Source organism: Aptenodytes forsteri, unplaced genomic scaffold (genome assembly GCF_000699145.1).
Source record: "Aptenodytes forsteri isolate BGI_AS27 unplaced genomic scaffold, ASM69914v1 Scaffold80, whole genome shotgun sequence".
Classification (NCBI taxonomy): domain Eukaryota; kingdom Metazoa; phylum Chordata; class Aves; order Sphenisciformes; family Spheniscidae; genus Aptenodytes; species Aptenodytes forsteri.
Genome location: NW_008795026.1, coordinates 2,899,270 through 2,916,506, shown reverse-complemented (window position 1 = coordinate 2,916,506; position 17,237 = coordinate 2,899,270). Strand labels below are relative to the sequence as shown.

Here is a 17,237-nt window from a genome sequence, read left to right as displayed (position 1 = left end):
CGATAAGGACTGATTGGTGCCTACAGGGAAGGCATTGAAAAATAAGTGAAATGAAGTGACCGGGGAACCGTTGCTTGCTATTTCTCTCAAAATGAGAGCTAAGGACACTCAAGGAAATTATCAAAATAGTCAGTGGCACAAAGGTAAGAGCAGCGGCTGCTCTGCAAGCAGCGTTGCTATTTGGCACCGAGGCTTGGACGTGATTTTGGGGAACGTGCTGGATCTCTCGTATTCCACTGACTTTGCTAGGACCTGCAGCTCTGGCTGAATAGCAACAGCCTTCAGCCCGTGCTCTGAAGCTCTCTTGACCTCGGACCTTACTTCTCCCTTCTTCAAAGATTAAATCCCTTCCTTGTGTCAAAGGTGGAAGCCATCACGCTGCAGACCTCAGAAGCATAAAGGGATTAAAAAACCCCATCCACAACTGCTTTATGCAGCCATTATTAAACACAGCGGCTCACAGGCAGCCGTGGCAAAAGCCTGCTAAGTTTACTGAGAAAGGATCAAATATTTGTCCTCCTGCTTTTTCTTTTCTTTATGCACCTGCAACTTGGTTATAATCACTGCTATGCTACTTTTATTCTAGGACCTCACTTCTTTTATACTAGGAAAGCTTTGCAGCTGGCTCTGCCAGAGCCTGTGGAGTTCCTGAAACAACAGCCCTCCGTATTTGAGGCTGCCCCTCAACTTGAGCGTGTTTTCCGAGAGCAAGGCCTAGCCGGCAGTCAGCTGCTTTAATCTGAAATGAGCAGCGCTTGCTTTGGCCGCGTCGAGGAGGCATTGAAGGGGGGGGTTTGCCAGGGAAGCGCTCACCTCCCTTTCCCTTGAATCTCTGCAACAGCGAGTATAAACATGTAAAATTGAAACAGCTACACTGATTTAAAAAAGAAAAAGCTTTCTTTATGCCAACTATCTAGCCCTCTCAAGAGAATGGGTTTGCTTTTTCATTTTTCCTTAAACATGCTTCTTCGACCAGCACCTGAAGACCCGAAAGCCTCTGTCGATTGACTCATCTCACTGGCACGTTTCCGAAAGAGGCGGGTGTTTCTCCTGGAAGCGCAGCGATCAGCCCCTTACCCTCTGCCGTTCCCGAGGACCTTCCCAATCCTCCTCACGCTCTGCACGGCTCATTTTTGAAAATGCATCAGGGAGAAGTTACGCAGACGCTGCCCGAGTGATGGGACAGGCGGCCAAGGCACCAAGAGAGGGGAAGAACTCTTCCTCGTCCTCTCTCACGGGGTGCACGATGAGCTGGAAGAAAGCCCAAGGGGAAGGGCAGCCCCTTCCCATCTGAATTAAGGAATTAATTAAGGAATTTTGCAACCTAAGGCCGGGACTAGGGTATAATGCCAGGGTGGGAGCTACAAGCGTTCACAAGCTGCGTTGAGCTCAGCACTCTCCACGTTAGACCATCCTTTGGGTAAGGACAGCGGTCACCTTGGGCTGCGCCATGCTCTTGCAAGGACAGATATACGTCACAGCATTCCCATCTGAATTAAGGAATTAATTAAGGAATTTTGCAACCTAAGGCCGGGACTAGGGTATAATGCCAGGGTGGGAGCTACAAGCGTTCACAAGCTGCGTTGAGCTCAGCACTCTCCACGTTAGACCATCCTTTGGGTAAGGACAGCGGTCACCTTGGGCTGCGCCATGCTCTTGCAAGGACAGATATACGTCACAGCAGAAATAACAATTACTACCAAATTCATGCCGACAACCCCCCCTTTGCGCATCCACCGTGACCCTGAAATACTACCTTCGTTAAAAAAAAATAAACCACCACCCCCCCACCCACCCCCCCCACCCCCGCCACAGACCATCTGACTTCACGCCTGCGATCCCGTCTACTTCAGAGGGATTACATGGACATTATTAAATTCAAGACTGGGTCCCTTTAATTGTTCATGTACTTTTTAAGGTTTTAACTTACCACAGTTAAGCAGCTAAAGCATTTTAAAACCAGGTGGAAAATCATTACCCTTTCACAGCCATATTAAAAACTAATATTTATTTATAGGGATGTTAAGTAGGGGTAGAGCATGCAAAGCTTTATCTTCTCATGATTTAAGTCCCAGGCAGCATTCAGTTTGGAAATTACACCAGATGGATTCCAGAGTGCAGCTCAAGGTCATCTAAATACTGTGTGTTCTGCTCCAAACCGTAAGCACGATCATCACGAACCACACAAAGCCATCAACAGAAATTTAATACACTGTCGGAGACCTGGTGATCTTCTGAAAGAGCACTTTAAACGCTGCTTACTCTCGAGCGCAAGGACACAAATAGCCCTTGTTTAAAAGTGATACAGTAGGAAGGAAATCTCCCCGCACGTCGGTATCGTAGGAAAAGTGCATTTATGCCGGTGCTTTGTAAATACGCGCTTTGTAAGAACGAGTTGTTCCACAGCCAGCTGGTTCATTTCATGTTGTCTCGTTCCAGGCAAGTGAAGGCACTCACCTGCAACCGGAGAGGGAACGCTTGCGCTTACAGAGCTACGCCACAACAATGTTCTGTGCACCAGGTAGTGGATCATCTATTGCCAAAACAACAGAAGACACACAGACCTGACCTTACTTAGAACTCCCCCCCCCGCCCTTTTTATTTTTTCTTTTTATTAAACCACTTATACTCGAGTAATAATTTTACCACATTGCAGGATTTAAGACTTTTTAATAGAAAAATGTCACTAACGAGTAACACACAAGCGGGTGTCAGCCACTCTATTTTTAACACCGCGTGCTCCGGCACAGCGCCCTGCCTCCAGCCTCCTCCCCACGCTCCGGCTTGCTGCCGGAGCCGGCTCGAGGGGACGGCTTGACCTCTACGGCAGCGGGTCCGCAGCACCCGAGAGCAGCCCCGCCACCCTGATGTTTAACCGCGGCACAGAAGATGGCTTGCTAGGCGCAAAAAGCAACGTTACGCATTTAAAAGACAGGTCGTTGACTACCTCTCTAACACGGAAGACAGGCTGTTTTACGCCACAGCGCAACGCAGAGGTTGTCCAACGTTTCTTACACTATTGCTTTTCTCTGCCGTCTTTGATGTAGCCATTCACCCTTCCCCGACCTTCTGCCGTCTTTGATGTAGCCATTCACCCTCCCCCGACCTTAAATATTTTTTTTTTTTAAACACCTTTCATGGCCATAGCTCCTATCACCTGGAGTTCCTACTTCTCCTGCCTAGGATTTCTTGTGCCTCCTCTGCAAAGGCAGTGCTCCGAAGTTTGGGAAGTGCCAGGTTAACCAGACCACGCTAAAGACTAAATCGAACGACGAGGAAACACGTCCGCTTGTCCTTTTTACCTTAGACCAAGGCAATTAGCCCTTCCATTAGGACAAAGCCGGTATGTTCCAATGAAATCCAGTTTTTCTGGAACAGAAGGTCTAAAAGACTAATGGATTAGTCCGCTGAGCCATTACACCTGCTGACTTGAACTAATACCACCACATTTCCAATACGCTACGGAAACGATGCGGGAACGTGTATTTGGGAAAGAAGATTTAGCAAAGTAGTTAAACTCAGCACGTTTAGAGCTTTCTGTGTAGATCCGTTACGTGTATCTTTTCACAAAGGATAGGAACCTTTTATATATCTTGAGGAAACGGCGAGACCTCAGATCACTTGGAAATTTCAAAATATTTGTTCCTCCAATGACTATTATGTAAACCCAGTGCAGAGTCTTGCTGAGGAATCATTCTCTATGTAGGTCAGGAAAAGGAAAGGCAACTTGTACGTAGTCTTGCAAGGGACAAAAGCGGATACAGAAATTGAAGTATATTTTTTACTTTTCCTGCCTGTTCCCCTCAAGCAGCAACGGATTTTTCCAGACGTAGAGAAAACAGCATTTGCAGATTTGTACAAAAGTTTATTTTACAAACAGCAACTACTTTTGAATAACAAAATTGCAAAAACATAGACCAACATTAGAAAACGGGGTACATTGTACATTTTCTATCTGAAGCCCCCCCTTCCCTCACACCCCTCCCCAACCATTTACCAGATGGAATTTCTTTATAAAGCTTGAATTCAATATATGAAATAGACATTAGTGACACTGCAGTAATTTTGGACAACTACAATTAATTGCTTGACCGGATTTCTATTACCTTTTCCCGGCCTTCAAAATAAAAAGTCAACTCAGATCTGAAATATGACAAAGTCCAATTCTGGAGCAATTTTTTCCTCTAATAAGTATTGAATGGCAATGTTTATATTTGTGTGTTTTGTTATACCACTAGCCCACTAGTTCTACTTTCTCAAAACTATGAAACTGCAACAAACATTATCTTGAGTTAGCAATGAAATATTTGTTCAGGACTTTGAAATGGCTGCTACTGTTGGAAACGTGTCTGTAAATATGTATACCGACTTGAGTAATAAATGTACTTCATGTTAAAAAGCATAAGCAGCTTACAAAATATTGATTCGAAAGGATTACGTGCACACACTTTTTCACTGAATTACAAGAGTAAGAAGGGTGCGAGTCCAGAATTTTGGGTTCTTCCAGAAAGTGAAAAACCTATATGAAAAATTCAGTTTTAGGAACCTGCATACAAATGTCTTATTCAGCTCTTCATGGACAGAAATGGAAGGCATCATTACAGTCTCCAAACATCACTCTGAACTTTCTTTTCATGTTTCAGAAGTGTACCAAAAGCTAATTTTGGATAGCTTAATTCAATCAACGAGACAGTATGAATTGACGTCTAAGCAAGAAATTACCACTTTTAATTTTCAAAGCTGTTGGGTCCTGATGAGATTTAAAAAAAAAAAATCCATTTTCAGTATTCGAAAACATTTGAGAAAATGAAAGCAATCTCAAGATATTACAGAAAGTCAGTAATGAAAACTATTATAATACAACAGTACTCATTAGCTCTAATAAAGCTATGTTAGTCTGTTTTGTCACTACAGACCCCTCTTTTCAGGTTACATTATGCCATTAAAAAAACTGTTTCTTAGTACACAGCTTTCTAAACACTGAAAAACTTTACAAATTATTTGAAATCAACTCAATCAGAATATCGCAAAAATTACTCAATGCTCTTCAGCTTAAATCTATGGGTTTTTTGCAAACCGTTTACCTGTAACATGGAGGCGTTTTTGGTATTAAACTTTACTTTGAAAGTATCGTCCATGCTTTTTATCAGGCATACCAGTATTTTTGTAGTCATATCACTTTAACAATATATAGTTCAGGATCTGTAATATCAATATCCGATATTCCCTATGGCAGATGGGATACATGTACAGACATTTTATAAAGGAACCATTATGGTTTGCTTTCTCAAAAAATTATCGTCACGTAAGTTTTTAAAAAAGTGTTTTGAACAAACTCATGATATACCCAACAGTTTACAACATTCAACATCAAAATGTGTTGAAGTATGCCAAGCACTGCAATATGAATTGAAACAAAATTCAAAAAGTGTTTAGAAATGCTTTTTTCAAGACTCTTAAGAACACTGCTGTTTATCACAAAATTCACTTTTAAACAGAAAAGTTTAGACAAGTTGGATATTAAGATCAAAACTCATTCATCACACTTTTGCTCACCGCTTGTCAGTTTGACAATTCCCATTGTGCCTAATCTCACCCTTTTCAGCAAGCTTCTGTAACATCACAGTACAGCAAGGATTAAGACAGAGTGGCAGTCTTTGTTTTCATCACCTAGCTGTTGTGTATACACTGTGTACAATGCAATAATCAACAAACAAGACAGCATGGAACCCATCTTCCAGCATTAAAAAAAGAATTGTAATAAACTAGAAATGGCAGCCTTTGTAAGAAGTTTTCTTCACAGTTTTATAGTTGCTAGCATATATTCAATAGCAACGGGCAGAAAGCCCTACGGTGTTTATAAACACACTTGAAGACAGTACTGATTGCTGCACCCAGAAAAGCGGTGGCAGCAAATTCACCTAAGTGTCATTCATGGCTTGGAAAGTCCGATTCAAGGAAATAAAACTGGTTTTTTTTTCCTATTTTGTAAAAGTAGCATTTGACATTAAAAAAAACCCAAAACAAACCAGTTGAGTCAAGCTCAGTGCTTCTCTCTGTAAGTATACAGTCAGTCAAGTGAGTTCACTGTTAAATGGTAAAGTTTCAGCTAACTCGGTAAACACCCTTCAACTTCACTTGTGACACTGTCAAAACAGGTTCTTTTAACATAACACTGAAAAAATTATCAAATACAGTTTCCATCATCAAAGAAACGTTTTCAGCTGTATCTGCTGCTTTCACTGGGACTTCGATTGTTAGAGTAACTGCGATCGCTTTCACTGTCAGAGCCATAAGATCTACAAAGAAAAGATTAAAATGCCTCAAAATTGTATTTCGAGCTTCAAATTCCAAATTGCATCATGTAAAAAAATTGTCAAGACAGACACACGCGAGACAAGAAGAAAACATACAAGAAGTCTTTTACAGGATCATATTTCTTGTAACTGAAGTATTCATTAAGGGACACTCAAAATTAAAATAATCATTAACTTTACATGATGAAAACCCTGCGTAACTCAAGTCACACTGTGTTTGCAACTATAAAATTTCTTGCTTTCTCTGATACAGCTAAGAAATCATCCCAAATAACTGTTTTTGTAAATGCGAATAGCTGACTGAGAAGCATACTCTAACAAATACAATTTTATATTGCAAGCATTCCTCAACTAAGATAATTTCACAAATCCTTACTTTATATATTGCAGTTTTTTGTTTGAAGAAGGGTCTTAAAAATTAGGCCCCATAACAACAACAGGAGTGCGTGAGTGTCTGCAGAGTGGAAGTTGTAGATTAAAATGTTTTGGCTTAACCAGAAGAATTCCAAGCTCAGCACCTAGCCAAACATCAAGATAGAGTCCAGATGGTTTCAGACAAACCACAGGACATATTCAAATTACACAGAATAAACTTTCTTTAGAGATTTTCTAGCCTCGTGCCTGTAAGGAAAGCTTTCTAAATGAAAGATGAGCATATCCTAATCCAACACTGTTTCTCTGAAGCTTCCCAACATCCTAAAACAATGATTTTGTAAGTCTATTTCCACACTCTTCGTTAATCTCATTAATTTCCCCTCAAACACAAGATGAAAGTTGTCTTACTGTCAGAACTAGATGAGGAAATGGGTGAGAGCAAAGTCCATTAAGAGTTGGTACAAAGTTGTGAAAAATAAGTATGAGGACAGCAGAGGATGAAAATTTACGGTAGTCTTAGAGATCTGCCTGATTTACCACTGACTAGTATGGGACATACTAAAAGGTACAAAAAGAAGTCACCACCGATATTCACTACATTATATATAGAAATCTCTCTCTCTCCCCCGCATCTCCTGTTCCACTTCTGATCTTTGTGAAATGTGCTCACTTACACCTACATAATTCCCCCGGACTGAGTAGAATAAAGTTTATCCTAAATTCATCAGAAGCACACTGGATTTGCAGGTAAAAAAAGTTCTTTCAAAATATGTTCTAGGAAGTTAAAAATTAATTCTGGATAGCACTGCAATTTTTAATTTCCCTTGCAGATTTTTAAAATCCACTTTTGCAGTCTAACCAAAAAGAATTTGGTTACATCCAATGGAATTCTTTGCATACCACGTAGCTTTTAATCCATAATAGGGCACTTGATTTAAATCTTAAGCTACTTCATTGTAGTTTTTAAGAAACATTTAAAATTATTAAAAAAACCCAAACATGCTTATTTTGAATGCATACATACAATGAACTGGAACCTTCTCAAATCTTTCTTATCCTAGTTTCTTCCCCATCCTCAAATTTAGTATGTCAGAAATTCTGATTTCCTCACTCACACACTTGCTCTAATTTTAATTGTTTTAATTATTACTTTTGGTAACAATGTATTTTCTATGCTGGGGGGGGGGAGAACCCATTAGCCTTCATGAACATCCTAAGTATATATTTAGCAAATTCTTTTGCATAAATACAGTGTCAAAGTCACACTAGCAAAAACATACCTGGATCGCCTATCATAACTTCTAGATCTTCGATAGCTGTCACTCCTTTTACTTCTACTTCGACTTCTGCTATAGTAACTATCATACGTGTATGACCTACTTCAAAGGGAAAAAGAAAGTAATTGTAAATTTGCAAATTTGCAGTTTCTTGTCCAAAATGCTATTTATTTTAAACGTATGTTTTAAAGACATTTATATACAGAGATGAGTGGCTATATAGAAATTACTTTTGAAGGATGCGGCAAACAGAATAATTCTACATTTTATAAAAGTTTAAATACAAGAACAAGTATCTTCAAAACAGTAAAAAACTCAAATTTATTAGTCTAGAAAAGACTTACTAAGCATTCAAAAAGTTTTGCGTTTTCTCTACAAATTGTAGATGCAGTAAAAATCTTGGTTGCTAATACTTCTGAAAACAAGTAACAAAGCGATTCCATTTATAACTCAATTTTATTTTAACAATAAAGGGAAATGTGTTCACAATTACTTATTTCGTATTTTAAAATATATTTAGATATATTTATATATCTATATATCGATAAAGGGGTATTCTTATACGAAGATATTTTTTATAAGTACATTTATTGCAGAGTTTGTATAAAACTATAATCCATACCTGGATCGACTGTGATGACCGTAAGAACTACTTCTGGATCTACTTCTACTATAGGTTCGACTGACAAAAACAAAAACAGAGACATTTTGAGTTAATCAGAAACAAGTGCTGAAGAGAGCGGGAGGAGAGGGGGAACGAGAGGAGGGGAACATGTTTTGCTCAGAATTCCTTATCCATACTACAAAACATTAAACAAAATTATTTTTCAGTAACAGCAAATTTTGAAATCTGACTATTCCAACTTGCACGTTTCAAGTAGATACTTCAGACTGCAGCATGCATAGCTAAGCACATTTCCAGCTCGCTCGGAGACTGAAGCATCGGACTGCTGTGCCTAATTTACTGGTTTTGTAATACACCCCAACGCTATCTCCAATTAGAGCTACTTGCTTACCTACGACTCTTGTAACTGTGGTAAGAACTACTTCGACTTCTTGACCGATCTCTACTATACCATCCTCTGCTTCGGCTTCTTGTATAGCTTCTTGACCTACAATCAATGAACAACTTTGAAAAGCACAAAAATGGAATATAACTGAAGAGAAGAGCAGCAGAAAACAGGAAGCAAATGCATTACAAAGCTTTATCTTTTAAGCTAAGTATTTATTCCATGCTTGCTAAATGATACAATGCTGTTTAAAAGAAAAACGTGAGCTGAAAAAGAAAAACATGCCTTAAAAATATCAGAACGTTCAAGTTAACACAGTAGGCTGTGGGAATAGCACAAACTTCCTACCTATATGAATACGTAGAACTTCGGGATCGACTTCTTGAGTGACTGTAAGATATGGACCTTGTTCTGTGTCTGGATTTAGATTCAGATTTACTTCGTGACCTACTGAGACTCCTGGACGGGCTATTGTCATCTCTACTTGGAGATTCTTCCTCACTGGAACTTTCTTGGTTCCTTGGCCTTCGATTTAGCCGTGCTGTTTTTCTAACTTCATCAAACAGAGAGCCAGGCCTTACTTTATTTTTGGCTTTTATTTCAATTCTTAAACCTGCTGGTTTAGGCTCTGGTGCTGAAGCTACATTCTTAACTTCCGTGGCAGTACTAATTGTTGCTGGTTGTAAGTTACCAACACCTTGCAAAGGCTTCCATTTATTATCTATCATATTGCTTTGTGTATTTTCAGTAATTTCACTTTTTAAACTACAGTCTTTAGCACTAGACACAGGGACAGAGTTATTTTCTTGCCTTCCCGTTTCTTTTTCTTCTTTAACATTAATAAAGTCTATGATATTGTTTCCTAGTTTGACAGCATCTTGTTCAGGGGTCTCAACCTGTAAATCTTTGTTTATACTAGCACTTAAAGCCTGAAGTTTAGCAGTGAGAATGACAGGAGTCAAAATGTCCACATCAACCTTCCCTGGTGAGTTACGATCTGGAGTACAAATCTCCATGTTGTCATCTGTCTGAATAACATCTTCCAATCCGTTCTGGTTACTTTCTTCAGCTTGTTTAATCTCATTCTTGCAAGCGGTCACATTTATTCCTGAGTTTAAAATACTGGCTGAAGCGTTTGTTTCGATGCTATCTTTATTAAGGTTACTGCGATCTGGTGAGGCATCACATGTAGTGTTTTTACCTAAAAGGTTTTCATCCGCACAAGACTTTTCACCATTTCCCATTTTATCTTTGTCTATTTCATCCTTTTCATAAACTTGTTTTCTATCCTTTATGTCCCTGGTTAGCTGCTTTTCTTTATCATCCTTGGTAACCGGCTTTTCATTTATCTCATCATCATCTTCTTCACCAAACTCCAGGGGGGGCTGCCAATGAAACGTTTCTTTTCTTTTCTGAACTTTGTGTTTCTTCTCCTTTTTCCCTTTTGATTTTTCTTTTGCTTTTTTGGCATGTGATTTTTTAAGAGTTTTTTTCGATCCATGTTTGTGTTTTTTTGACTTTCCTCTAATGTTAGTTGAGCTAGAACAAGAACTGTCAGATTCAGAAGATGACAACTGTTTGCTTGTCTTCCACGTACAATCAGAATCCAGAAAGCCGTCTGAAGAATTTGATTGTTTTTTTATCCTTTTGGTAACACTAAGCTCTGTGTCAGAGCCTGATGTGGCCTCTCCTTCTTCTTTACTAGAAGAGGGTCTGGAATCTCCCCTATTATGCCTTGCCTCTCCTCTTTCGGAATTTGATTCAGAGTCCCATTTACTACCTGAATAGGATTTTCGTTTAGTTTTTGCACCACCTCTAGGTTGCTCAGAAGATTTCTCCTTAGCTGCTTTCTTTTTAGCATGATCAGAATCCCGCTCACATTTGGATTTCTCCTCCCCTCTCTCAGAACTTAAGCTATTTTTATCCTGTTTCTGAGTATCTCCTTCTAATTGAAAACGGCCTTCTTTTTCTTGGACTACTTTCATTTTGGCAGAACGCTCACTGTCAGTAGAGAAGTCTGAAGATGATAAACTGTCAGTCTCTTTCAATCCTTGAGAAGACTCATCGTAGTCTTTCGTACACTTATAAGGGAGAGTACTTTCAGAGCTCGTTTCTTGCCTCAGTTTAAGAGACCGCGCATTTTGATCATTTGATGCAGATTTTCTTTTGTTTCTGTGTCTATCATCATCACTAAGGGAATAATAAGATGTCGACTCACTATAACCTGACCTGTCACTGCGGTATTTACTCGGTGATGGTGATCTGCCAGAAGAACGAGATTTTGTCCCAGAGCTAGATGGACTTCTAGATCTCGTATAAGATCTTGAGTACGACCTACTTCGAGAGGACCTGCTTCTTGATCTTAGCCAACTGTCTGAGCTTCTGTCACTATGATATCTGGAATAACCGCTTCGATCGCTATCTGAACTCCTTTGTCGCTTACAGTATGAGGAAGAAGTGTTAGCCTCTTTAATAACTACTAAATTGTAATTAGTTTGTGTAGGTATTAAATGGGTTGTTTTAGCTTTCATTTCCTGAATTCGCTCGTAAGATGGCTTCCATGGTTTCTGCCCAGGTTTCCACCTTGACGGCGGTGGGCTGTCACTTAAAGGTATAACAGGGAGGTTTTCCGGGACAACTGGTGGTACGACAACTTTATCACTGGGGAGTATAACTGCTCGTACAGGCTCAGCAGTCTTGTTCAACTTACTTTCATTTAATCGTGTTGAAATATTTCGTGGAGAATTGGAAACTGTCTTTTGATGCCTAGGGTTAGAACTCGACCTCGACCTACTTCGAGAACGAGATGATTTAGAGGCTGATCTTGATCTAGAACTTCTTCGGGAATAAGATCTTGATTTAGACCTAGATCTGGACTTGGACCTGTAGTATGATCGAGTCCCTCTACTTGATAAAGTTGACGAACTCTGGTCTTCCTTATCAGATTTAGACCAGTCTCTTCTGGATGAATGTCTAGAAGATGACGAAGAAGAACGAGATTTCCTCTCACGATCACAAGATGATTTTGTCTTCCTGAGGAAGGAATGAGAGGATTCTACATCTGATGAGGCTGATGTTTTCTTTTTTTTTGTTTGCTTATGCTTTTTGAAATGCTTCTGCTTTTTAGATTTCTTTTTATGTTTCACCTTCTTTTTCTCTTTTCTGTGCTTTTTGTGATGGCTGGAATATCTCACAGTGCTTAGATCAGAATAACCGTTATGTGACCAAGATCTTGATCTCCGTGATGCACTTCTTTCATCCCATCTGCTTGTACATGGATCACTCAACCTTAAAAACAAACAAGTAAGCCCCACGCTAAGTGGAAATTCTTTAAAAAAAACTATGATAAACTAAGTATTTTCCCCTCCTCCAAGGCAATTAAGTTTAAAAACAATTAACACCACCTCCCCTTTACTACCAGACAACTGTGTTTTGACCGAGCTTGTTACACTCATTTTAAGACACAGAATTACACCACTATCAACAGAGCTTCTTCTCCCTAAGAAATGAATTAGCCAACATCAGCAAGTTTTGCATATTGTAGAACCTGTGTAAAGAGATTTAACGTTTAATTTTAAGTCCATAGGACTTTGGGTAGTTACAGCTACCACTACAACTATGGGATTCATAAACCACGTTTAAATTTACATTTAAACGCTTCATCTTATTAAGTATTCTTTTAGCTGGTACCCTGCAATATATCAATAAACTGAATGCACTCAGTATATAAAAAGACTTATCATAAACAATTGCAATTATTCAATAATGATTATATAGAATATTCTTCAGTTTTGCTTTTGGGGTTTATCTATTGTAATTTGATACAAGCTCATATTTAGTATTAAGCAATCAGAAATTCTGGAGAGCTGGCTTCCATCACAAAATTTGTAACTCCAGAAAGAACATATAACTAAAACAATATAGGATTGGTGGATTCAATTGTTTTATTCAGTATCCAAAGAAACCATATAACCGAGTTTGAAGCTAAATGAAATCTGACATGACTAGCTCGATGGAACGCAACAGGAAACTAGACAGGTCAATTAATGACTGCTTAAATAGGTATCCAAGATGGCACCATCAGAAACAACTCTTCTGACCTTCTGACACTTTTCAGCATGCGCTTATTTGGTGTCACATTAGCAAAGTAGAAAGGTTTTAAGAAAGTTTTCAACTTCCAATTTTAAGAATTTAAAGGGAATGTGTTAACCACAAAGATATTTACATTTTTTATTCAAACATGAATGACATGGTACATCTACACTATCTATTAAAGCTTGTGTAAAAAACCAAGACATTTTAAATTTGTAGTAAGGATCTTACTTATCGCCTTTACTCCACTTTTCTCCACTAGGTGGTCTATACGTTCGCAATCTCTGCATTTCCTCTTTCCAGTGAGGAGGAGTCTCACTGCTTTCATCATCATCAGATTCAGAACATGATCGTGATCGAGGTGGGGTGTGATATCGCTACGAAAACAAAGAAAGATAGTTGCATAATATATTTTTCATTAAAAGAGACTGGATAATAAAGAAAATATACCGTGACTCTTACACGGATTTTGCATGCATCTTCACAACACAAGCCAGACAACGTTATCCATACGAAGTCCATGAAGAAAACACATTCTAGATTTCCTGCCAAAAATACCCACTTTTGGTATGCATATAACCCGCATGTGTGACTGGATTACACAGCTAGCATTTCTCAAAGCTTGAGAGGGGGAAGCTAAGCCATTTTTCCAAAACGTAAAAGGAAGAATTAAGGAAGAGGTCATGGATTCCTTTTACATAATACCTTTTGAAATAACACAATTACTGCAGATAACCAACTTTTTTTCAGGATACTAAAGCACAGATGTTTCACTTCAGTTAGCAGACACTTAACTGCTTGTCTGGGTAAAGACAAGCTCTATTTCTAAAGTTACTGCTGTTCAGCCCTTCAGAAATGGGAATCCAGTTTAGACACCTTCCAAGCAAAAAATAACTAACTAAAAATAATCTTTCACAAAAGTGTAATGAAGCTTCATACTTAAAAAAAACATGCTTAGGCATAGCTCTTATTGCCTACTTAAATGCTAATTGTGCAGCAGAGAAAAAACTCTAATATTGCTAACTCATTATTTTCCATTACCCAGTTGGATACATACTTAGATAAATTCTGTGAGGAAATTAGATGCTCCTTGACTCAATAAAGAAAAACATCTGGATTTTACTCAATTATTTTGAGTCACTTATAAAAGCAAGCAATATGTGGAAGAAAAAAATACATTGCCCCCCAGAATAAAACCAGAAAGATGCATGTATTGGTTTATTCAGTTAATTACAGGCAGAAGTCTTTAAAACAACCTGTTCATGTAAGAAAATAAAGATAACCTGCCATGAAGATTTGGAGGTTCCTATCCTTTGAGCTGAAGCAATGACTAATTAAAAAAAAATGCTTTTACAGAAGAATGGCATATAATAGGTTCCTAAGGTTTCATGGATCTCCCTAATTCTCTCGTGTTATACTCAGGAGTCTCTCAGAACCCAAGAGGATTCAAAACTAAACACAAGTATCTTGAAAAACATCAAACAAGTTCACCCTGGATAGAAACTGTTGCCAATCAGACTATTAGAGATGGCAGAAAAATGTGTTTCTCCAACTAATTGCTAGTCCTAAATTATTTCTGGTATTACTGGTTTTCATTCTTAATTTTGCCAAGAGGGTGCCAAAATTACAAAAAGACACAGACACCCAAATCCCTGGCAAAAGCCAATTCCACTCAGCTTTAAGCAATTTTTCCAGAAGTCTTTATTTACATAAGTATTTCAAAACATTCCGTTTAAAAGGCTTCCTTTAGTGCACATCACAAGTGTCAAATACAAATGAAAGCTGTCAGATGCAGCAAGGACAGCTATCAGATTTAATGTCAAGGCTGGCAAACAAGGTTTGGTTCTCAGGTGAGGCCCAAACACTACAATACCTTGTTCCATGCTAGGGCCATCTAAACCGTTAATTTTGTGGCTTAAAATAATTGCATCATGGGGATCAGTAGAAAAGTACTTCTCAAATCCAGTGGCTATCACGTAAGAAAATCATGCTCAGAGGAGTCTCAGTTAAGACCATTCTAACAAAAAGTGTCTTCAGCTATACAGATATTGATCTCTCTATATAAACTTTTTTCTTTTTTTGAGGACTTTCACTTGCACAAAAATGTGGCAGGATCAAGCCTTCGTTTGGTTTATGGTTACCCAAATGCTGCCTGTTAATTGATCCAGGAAAACATTCTAAAGGGGAAGAATACGCTCAGTCATGGTATGCTACAATTTGAAACACACCAGAATCAAATGCACAATTACAAAAGCTTTTCTTACTTTCTCGCTCTTCTACTGACTGAAAAACAACAGTGTAGCTGTGCAGTGTTTTGGACCCTGTATCATGGGTTTTTAAAAAGAGACAAGAAAACTTTTGCTTGAGTACAGTGGCACTAAACACAAAAACCTTCAGGATACCAGAGACTTGAAGTAGAAGTGAAATCTGCGTAAACAGTGGCAGTCTTCAGAGGAGGGGGGGGGGAGTCTTCAGAGAAGGGGGTGGGGGGGTGGGGTGTGGAATCTGTAAGAATGCTTCACTGCCAGCACTGCAAAAAAGTAACTTCTTGCCCATGCAGTGTCACCTACGAAATTACATGGACTTGATCTCAGCCAGGACAGATGATGAAATTTGACAAAAACTACATTAAATAGCTAAAAAAAGGAAACAAAAGGTTGACTTAAAATTTCAAAGAGCAGAACAACGTAAGCGATTCTGCCAAAGTTGCCAACAAAACTGTTGTTTCTCAGCAACGTATGCACAATCATCAGAAGATGCAAATACAAGAACTTGGGAGGACAAGCAATATACATCAGAAAGGGCTGTATACACTTCGGACACTGCAGAACAGCTTTGTCTACTGTTACGCGTTACAATCCTAGGGCTTAACAGAAACAGCAAGGAAATCCAATGAGTGGAGAAGAGTAAAAGGTCTTGTCACTTCTCATTAATTTAGGTCTTGTGGCTTGCATGGGATGAATCTGGCTGAATTCATTCCAATCTTTAAAAAGAAATAATTCTATTCTTATGTTTGAAGATATCTTATAGCTGAGGGGTAAGCATTTGTTTTCCCAAACAATCTTTACGTAAAAAGACATTAACAAGAAGGATGGAAAAAAAAAAAGGCATTATAAAATGAACTACCTGACAGCAATATTTCAACCTTTAAGCGAGAACCTACAACATGTCAACAATAGCTAAGTGTCATACAAAGCCTTCAAGGAAATTCAAAGCTCAAGGTCAGAAAGGGTACTCTGGGTGAGAGGAAAGACAAAAGAAAAATAGTTGTCACATACTATCGTGCCTCTTCCTTTAATTTTTCGTCCGGATTTAGAGACTGATGGTTTCTGGTCAGTCAGAACTGGCGTAGCATCAAGAAGCTTCCTACATGAATTAATAGAATATGAGTTTACATGGCAAAACCCCAAAAGTTAACTTAAAACTATTTTTAAGTTAATTATGCAAAATATTCATCTTATTCATTTATTTTGAGACATGGCAGAACTGAGAATTCAGTGAATTCCCCAAGAAATAAAGCAAGGGACACACAGTTCTGCAACAAAAGGCAAATCAACGTATACGTGATTTCAACCAAATGCATAGCTATCTGACCTCTCTACGTGTAAATAGATGCTAACAATAACAGAGTACTTCTCAAGTTCAAAGTGGTACGTGGCTTTTCTAAAGAGGTTAACTTGTGTTTGGTGGACAAATCACGAAGACAATGTGGACAGAATGGTTTCAGGATCTCAGCAGTCACACAACAACGTCTTGGCGTAGGGAATGGCAATTCACAATAGCCCACAGGTTCTAAAGCCTCGCTTCTCTCCTAAGCAACAAGAGGTAATTCAGCACTCCTTTTTACAGTCTGTGTAATATCTTCAAAAGAAGCAGTTACTAAGCCTTTAGAAACATGAGTAAAGTAACACTTCCAAGAAAAGGCTTACAGGAGACTATAACATTAACTGAAATAAAAAAAACCCACACCAAACCCAAACCGATTTTAAAGATATCTGCCAATGTAATATATTAGCTCATCTGTTTCCAAAAACAAAGAAATTTGATAGAAAGAGAACCTAACTGCAATTTAGTAGAGGTGCAAAACACAAATTGAAAGTAACTTGTGAACTTATGACTTCCTTTGTATCAAAAGAAGAGTATTTTCTCTTATTCGCAATATCTCA

The 17,237-nt window shown here is 38.6% G+C and overlaps 1 protein-coding gene across 2 annotated transcripts in view; it reads right to left on the bottom strand.

The window, feature by feature from the left end:
* Positions 1-6,140: 6,140 nt before the first annotated feature.
* The window catches only part of NKTR (natural killer cell triggering receptor), a 42,375-nt gene continuing 31,278 nt past the window's right edge, over positions 6,141-17,237 (bottom strand). For both annotated transcript variants that reach the window (XM_009275938.1, XM_009275942.1), the window contains 7 exons: positions 16,350-16,437; positions 13,303-13,448; positions 9,328-12,267; positions 8,986-9,081; positions 8,592-8,651; positions 7,973-8,071; positions 6,141-6,299 (listed from right to left, as the gene is read on the bottom strand). In XM_009275938.1, the coding sequence (XP_009274213.1) occupies positions 6,221-6,299; positions 7,973-8,071; positions 8,592-8,651; positions 8,986-9,081; positions 9,328-12,267; positions 13,303-13,448; positions 16,350-16,437 (3,508 nt within the window). In that variant the 3' untranslated portion in view covers positions 6,141-6,220. The remainder of the gene's footprint in view (positions 6,300-7,972; positions 8,072-8,591; positions 8,652-8,985; positions 9,082-9,327; positions 12,268-13,302; positions 13,449-16,349; positions 16,438-17,237) is intronic.